The sequence below is a fragment of the Platichthys flesus genome, chromosome 23 (assembly GCF_949316205.1).
Source record: "Platichthys flesus chromosome 23, fPlaFle2.1, whole genome shotgun sequence".
NCBI lineage: Eukaryota > Metazoa > Chordata > Actinopteri > Pleuronectiformes > Pleuronectidae > Platichthys > Platichthys flesus.
In genome coordinates, this window is record NC_084967.1 from 17,006,453 (window position 1) to 17,013,952 (window position 7,500).

Consider the following 7,500-nt stretch of genomic DNA (forward strand, 5'->3'; position numbering starts at 1 on the left):
TGTGTGTGTGTGTGTGTGTGTGTGTGTGTGTGTGTGTGTGTGTGTGTGTGTGTGTGTGTGTGTGTGTGTGTGTGTGTGTGTGTGTGTGTGTGTGTGTGTAGTGCTGGTGTTGGACGCACCGGGACCTTCATCGCACTGGACCGGGCTCTGCAGCAGCTGGACTCTAAAGGAACCATCGACCTGTACGGCTGCGTGTTCGACCTCCGGCTGCACCGGCAGCACATGGTCCAGACCGAGGTACCGGCCGAGTCTCGATCCAACGAACATCAAACTAAAGAGTCAAATCCACAGATTCTAGAAAACTCACAAAGTGTCTGTGCCTTGATAAACAAGAGGAAGCTCCATACAAAGAGATTATCATCTCATATTCAACAGGTAGTCAAACAGGTTAATAATAATAACTGGAGTGTACCCTGTCGTTGCAGTGCCAGTACTCCTTCCTGCACCAGTGTGTCCGGGACGTCCTGAGAGCCAGGAAGCTGCGCAGTGAGCAGGAGAACCCTCTGTACCCCATCTACGAGAACTTCAACCCCGAGTACTGTCGCGGTGAGAACCACCGACCGCACCAGAACCAGAACCAGAACCACCTTACAACCTGTACACCACCAAGTGCAGAGAGGCGCTGATTCCAGACCTGCTGCTGTAAATCAAAAAAGCTTTGAGTCTTATTCGTCATTATGTTTAATCATAGATGCTCACTCTCAAAGCTGGAAGCAAACGTTTGGGTTTATTAGATATTTTTGGATTTGTGAAATGAAAAGTAAATAAGTAATTTAGACACTCATGACTATTTATACATTTCATTAAATAAAAGACAAAAAACAGGTAATCTTAGTGTTGGCTAGAATTCAGAATTTTGACATTTTTCCATATAAATCCCAAAACTCCTGTGTGTGTCTGTGTCTCTTCAGATTTCATCTACACTGGACGTTAAACCGTCTTCGTCTGTCGGGGGGGAAGAAACGTTTCTGTTCATCCGGCTGAAGAAATGAAACGATCCAGACGAGAACGTGAGAAACTCAAAACTTCCTCTGAAGTAACTTCAAACTGGAGATTTCACTTTCAACCGCTAGCATAATTTAACACGTTTGCTTATCGGCCACGCTCCAGTTTTTTAAACATTAATTTGGTCCATATTTGTTTAAATCTTTGAATATTTGTTTTATCAAAAATGAAAAAAAAACTAAACGTAAATAATCCAAGTCTTTTATATTATTTCAACCGGCTGTCAGAACCCAAATCTTTCGGTCGTACTCAGGTCTTTTGGTTTTGAAAGTTATTATTAAAAACATGTATTTTTCCAATCTGCCGTCAGCTCACCAGCTAATATTAATATTGAGTGATCACAGGGAGGAAATCGTCTGTCATCACCGTCTGTTCTCACATACCAAGACTTATAAGCTGTTTATTTAAAAGGTTTCACATAATGCTGTATGTAAATACTGGTGTAATACTCTTTTATACAATAATTAATATAAACCATGTTTTTATATATTATAAACTTCTCCTGTATTCAGTGTAATTACGGCTTTTTTTTATTCTTCAACTAAAACCTGTTGGAATATAATGCAGAACTTTGATGTGTTTCTACTTATTGAGTTAAGTCACAAACTTACTTTTAGATATTGGATTGGTAAATTGTGTTTAATCTCAAGTTGTGCACATAACAACCAGGAACACACACGTGCAGAAATGCTCCTTCACTTACGGATGTGTGCTCAGTTTGATATTAATCACCGTATTTATTAAAATATCTCAAATGTATAATCGGATTGTTGTTTTCTTTTATTTCAAAAGTATTAGAAGTTCACATTTAAAATCTTTGGTAAGTTCTCATTTCGTTCTATTTGACTGTCGATGTTTGATTTGTGTTTGAAAAGGAAAATTGGTTTTGTTGGAGTTTTGAACAGAATATGGGGCTTTGCAATAATTAATATAAAATATACAAAGAATTTTGAAAGTAGAAGTAAATGATTAACTTTGAGTCTAACAACACAGAAAACTGCTTCTGTATCTATAACTGGAATACTGAGCGAATGTAAAAGCACTTTTTATAAAGTTTGTCCCACTTCTGTTGGATCAATATCAAATTGATGTTACATTGATAATAAAACATTGATGACAAAATAAGTTCTACGTTATTTATTTGATCCTTTGATCCTTGTGAATGTCTCCAAATGTCTCCCAGTGACGTAAACCAGTTACTGATCCACTGAAGCGTCTGATCTCCATATTGATCTGGAGCAGACTGAGGCCTCAGCAGAACTGGGTCACCCAGATCCATCCCCCCCCCCTCCCCCCAGGACCAAACCTCCAGCTCGTCCTCCTTCTCCCTGCGGCAGAGATTTATTCATAAGTTAGAAATCCTCCGACGTCCAGGAGCTTCTAACGGGTCGGTGAGAGAGGAGCAGCCGGGGCGAGCAAACACACACTAACATGTGTGTGTTGTTTGTTGTGTGTGTGTGAGTCAGTAAATGTTCCACAGTTTAAATCTGTAGCTTCTTGAATTACATTAAAAATAGAGATTAATGCAGGAGAGTAATAAAATGTTTGAAGTAGACATGTTCATACTTCTGAGATGAATCTGAGGTGTGGACAGTTTGCGTTGAGGAGGGAAGTGGAAGCTGCCTTTGGGCGGGGGGGGGGGGGGGGGGGGGTGGTTATGGTCTGCCGGCGCCACACTGGGACTTTGTGTCTGAACAGAAGAGGTGTTAACGCCTCACGGGGTCAAGAGTCCGTCTGGAGGTTTTCAATCAGCACAACGACTCCCACGGGGGGGGGGGGGACTGAGGTTTCCACTGGAAAGACACGTGATGTGAAGAATAAAGGAAACTGGTAAATATTAGACTTTACTGTTACTTTACTATATCAATATCTTTGTTGAAATAGAATCACATTCATAACAAACAGCTGCAGTTTACAGTGAAAAGGTTCAAGATGGACGACGTGAGGCCGAATCAGGAGAAATCATAAACTCGTCCATGTGAGCAAATCATTAGAATTCATAACAAACAGCTGCAGATTCAGATCCGAACCAGAAACACATCTGCTGCTTCTCCCTGTTAATATCATTATCATGTGAAGATCTCTGGACTGTTGCTTAAACTGAATCCGTCTGATTCTTTTCAATGATTCACCTCAAACAGACAAACTCAAACAAACAACCACAAATTAATAAATACTTCTTTTTTTAAAGCTTCATCGTTTCATGTTATTTTGTCCAGAAGCGAACGAACCAGGTTGTTCAGAGGTCAAAGTTAATCCAGGTTGATCCGTCCCTCATCTTTAACACACACCACGTGATCGACATGCTGCTGAAGTGTGTGTGTGTGTGTCTGTGTGTGTCTGTGTTTGATCCTCAGAGTTTTGAGAGGAACGCTGCTGGGTCAAAGTGTGTGTGTACACGAGAGTGAATATTCATTGCTTGTAGAGAACAAGTGGTCTGACTCAGACAGTGTGTGTGTGTGTGTGTGTGTGTGTGTGTGTGTGTGTGTGTGTGTGTGTGTGTGTGTGTGTGTGTGTGTGTGTGTGTGTGTGTGTGTGTGTGGTGTGGTGTGGTGTGGTGTGGTGTGGTGTGTGTGGTTGTGTGTGTGTGTGTGTGTGTCCCTCATCATTCAGCTCTCTCCGTTTCGATGGGACGGAAGAAGAGGACGGACACACACTCAGAAGTCGTATCTCTCACGACCTTTTCATTCTTCATCTCTTTGATCGAAGGACAAACTCACAGACTGATGAAGACGTGTTGATGAAGACGTGTGGAGGAAGTCAGGACGTGGACACAGACTTCAAAATAAAGGGCGACTCTGAGTTTGAAGACAAAAGCTATTTTATTTAAAGATCAGGCACTAAAGTTCTCATCGTCATCGTTAGTACGGCGAAGCGGCTACCTGGGTCACATGGTACAGGTCAGAGGAGATGGAAGACGACACAGTGCAAAGATCACAGGTTCGATTCCACAGGATATTCACACAGTCGATGAAGGACGTCAACAAACATTGAACTTTCAGGTCAGACGTTGGTTAGGACATCGTACAGAGTCAATCAATTCAGAAGGAAAAGACGTGAGAAGCTAAAACATCTTTTCTTATAAAGAAGCAAAGTACACGTTGAAGTTGCTACTGGAGTTCACAGCTTAGCTTATGGCTTTAGATAGAAAATATAACACAATTCATCTCTGACACGGAGACACAACAACAGGTCAGTAGAAACACACAGATGCTACAGCGGAGCTACATCGTCTTCAGAGAGGACGGACGCTTCAAGAGGAATCCAGAAAAAAGACGAGAGAGCGTTTGAAAGAAAGAGAGAAGGAAGGAAGGAAGGAAGGAAGGGAGGAAGGAAGGAAGGAAGGAAGCTAAATGATCTAAATAAAAGAAAAAGTTGGAAAAATTGTGAAATAAAACAATGGACAAAAAATATAATATAAGATAATAAAGGCAAAAGAATCAAGAAAGGGTAGAACTGGGACAAAGTGAAGGATAGAGAGAACAAGCTGATTCTTTCCACGAAGCTTCATCCACAGTTCACGTTTCTCTACATTCATCGAGTCGCACAAATCAATTCACCAACTCAGAAAATCGTTCACAAACTTTATAGAAAAGAAAACGTTTCATTTCTTCCTGTTCTCTATATTTGATGGATTTTGGTTTAATCTTTGTTTATAAATACTTTAACTTTAAAATATCAAACCTTAACTGCATTTGCTTGTCAGGGTTTGATCTGCTGAGTCATCAGTTCTTTGCTAAGTGATCAAATGATTCAGCACTTTTGTTAAGAGACAAAGAATAAAAACCTTGTTTCTGCAAATTCAGCATAAAGAGAAATAAAAACCTTCAGTTTGTTTTCATTCAGAAAAAAAGAAAAGAACGTTTCAACAGAATCCCAGCAGAAACGAATCTGAACAAACTGGTTCCCACACTGATCCAACAAACCACAGAACCAGTTCCCTCCGGATCGACTGGGGTTCGACCCTCGAGCGATTCGCCCGTTTCACTTTTCACTGGCAGCGACGGCGCCTTGTGGCTGTTGCTAAGCAACGCGTGGCTTCACGCCAGGTCGTCTTCAGACTGGAGCTCGATGGAAAGTACTGGTGGGAAACTGGGAAACTGGGAAACTTGGAAACTGGGAGAGGACCACAGCAGCTCTGTCCTCGACAGGAAGCTCGAAGTGACTGTGCACTTACTAACTTGTGTTTTTACTGCAGGAGGTTTCCTGGATGTGTGAGGAGGGTTTGGAACTGGAATCTGATTGGACATCAGGACCATGCACCATCTGGAGGGATTCACTAGAGCAGCCTACTTTACTGCTGCTCTAGATTCTGTCCTCGTTACGGCCGGAGGCAGCATCTGAACCGGCCCGGAGGCGGCGGCCATGTGTCGTGTTGTCGTCCTCCACTGAGTCTCTTGAGCCTCGACTCGTCCCCTGAGCCTCGACTCGTCCTCTGAGCCTCGACTCGTCTCCTGAGCCTCGACTCGTCCCCTGAGCCTCGACTCGTCTCCTGAGCCTCGACTCGTCCCCTGAGCCTCGACTCGTCTCCTGAGCCTCGACTCGTCTCCTGAGCCTCGACTCGTCCCCTGAGCCTCGACTCGTCCCCTGAGCCTCGACTCGTCCCCTGAGCCTCGACTCGTCTCCTGAGCCTCGACTCGTCTCCTGAGACTCGACTCCTGAGCCTCGACTCGTCTCCTGAGCCTCGACCCGTCTCCTGAGCCTCGACCCGTCTCCTGAGCCTCGACTCGTCTCCTGAGACTCGACTCCTGAGCCTCGACTCGTCTCCTGAGCCTCGACCCGTCTCCTGAGCCTCGACTCGTCTCCTGAGCCTCGACTCGTCCCCTGAGCCTCGACTCGTCCCCTGAGCCTCGACTCGTCTCCTGAGCCTCGACTCGTCTCCTGAGCCAAGTCTCCTGAGCCTCGACTCGTCCTCTGAGCCTCGACTCGTCCCCTGAGCCTCGACTTGTCCCCTGAGCCTCGACTCGTCCCCTGAGCCTTGACTCGTCTCCTGAGCCTCGACTCGTCTCCTGAGCCAAGTCTCCTGAGCCTCGACTCGTCCTCTGAGCCTCGACTTGTCTCCTGAGCCTCGACTCGTCCCCTGAGCCTCGACTCGTCTCCTGAGCCTCGACTCGTCTCCTCGAGTGTCCAAGGATCAAACTGTGTTTCTCTTTGTTCTCATCACGTTACAGATTGTTTCTGGACAGACGAATCTCACAAGGAGATGAAATCGATCAGATTTTACTTGAAAGTTAAATCTGGTTCAGAAAAAATGAGGCTGAGGGAAAATAAAAAAAACTGAAGTCGAAAAATCCTTAAATTGAAAGAAAATATCAACAAACTGAGATAATTATTTAATTTCGCTGCCATTATCTGAACTTTGTGCTACATTTGAAAAACCTCACTGAAGACATGTGACAGCGTCTTCCAGAAGCAGCAGGAGCCACTAATGGGCCCTCGGAGGAGCCAGCAGTGTAGTTCAATACTTCAATAAATAATAAAGCAAGTTCAATTATTTAAAATTACATCCAATCGTTTTAAAATATCTCAACATTAAATGACTTCAACCTGTTCCATTAAATTCACTCTTCTTGTTTAGATGTGGAGCTGTTAAGCACTAAAGTCAATTTGCTCAACTACTGCATTTGTTTTGGGTGAGATTTAAGAATGAACAGGTAAATATGAGTGAATATGAAATATTACTGCAGCAGGAACAGTTCATTAGTACCTCGGTCCGACTCGGCTACAACGACACTGATTACACGTTTATTATTTTACACGTGAAGAGGTTCTTCTTCATGTGTTACTCTTTCTGATCGGAGGCACAATTTGTCTCCCTGATTTCTTTATTTACACATTTAGTAATAAAAGGCAATCTATAAATTGGAGTATAAATAAATGAATAAACATATATTTAATTTTCTGGATGAATATAAACATCTTGTAATTTTAAATAAACCCATTTGTACTTTGGTCTCATCTGCCGGTAGTGAGATTAGGAAAAGTGACTCACTTGAGCTTTAGATTTGTTTATGTAATATTTATATAGTTTGATAGTAGCTTCTTTTAAAAAAGAAATTGATATTAGTAAATAAGTATAATAATATCATTTGAAGAGGCTTGTTATGCTTCTGATATATTTGCTTAACTCCACACCGAATTATTAAGGGAGATGCAATATAGCACATGACCAGTGGGGGCAGTATCAGCATGGCCACAAATCTCTGTTTTAAATTCCCTTCTTTTAAATTTCTAAGTTGAGGAAAAAGTAAGTTAACACCTCGGAAACAACAAGTGGATCGGTGGCTTCAAACCGTGGAGACGTTGGTGCAACATGTGTCTCAGGTTCAGGAACATGAATAAAACCCTCTTGAACGCTCTTCACTGTTCGACCACTGGTTTGGCTGCTGGGAAACTGGGATAAGAGAAGAGCGACAGTAAAGTCCAGTTCACTTGAATCTGACGCATGTTTCCTGTCTTTAAATAACCGTTTGTGATGATGCTACCACAGAAGAA

The 7,500-nt window shown here is 42.9% G+C and overlaps 2 protein-coding genes across 3 annotated transcripts in view; one reads left to right on the plus strand and one right to left on the minus strand.

Moving 5' to 3' along the window:
- Positions 1–2,130, plus strand: part of ptprb (protein tyrosine phosphatase receptor type b) — a 23,320-nt gene extending 21,190 nt beyond the window's left edge. The window contains exons 38-40 of one of the 2 annotated variants that reach the window (XM_062382817.1): positions 102–237; positions 426–642; positions 912–2,130. In XM_062382817.1, coding sequence (XP_062238801.1) covers positions 102–237; positions 426–626 — 337 coding nt within the window. In that variant the 3' untranslated portion in view covers positions 627–642; positions 912–2,130. The remainder of the gene's footprint in view (positions 1–101; positions 238–425; positions 643–911) is intronic. The other variant, XM_062382818.1, reaches the window with a different exon arrangement.
- Positions 2,131–7,311: 5,181 nt separating this feature from the next.
- LOC133948830 (calcium-activated potassium channel subunit beta-4-like) overlaps positions 7,312–7,500 on the minus strand; it is a 12,902-nt gene continuing 12,713 nt past the window's right edge. Inside the window, exon 4 of the mRNA XM_062382855.1 lies at positions 7,312–7,500. This exon is cut by the window's right edge and continues 558 nt beyond it. The gene's annotated coding sequence lies outside the window, so the exon portion shown is untranslated.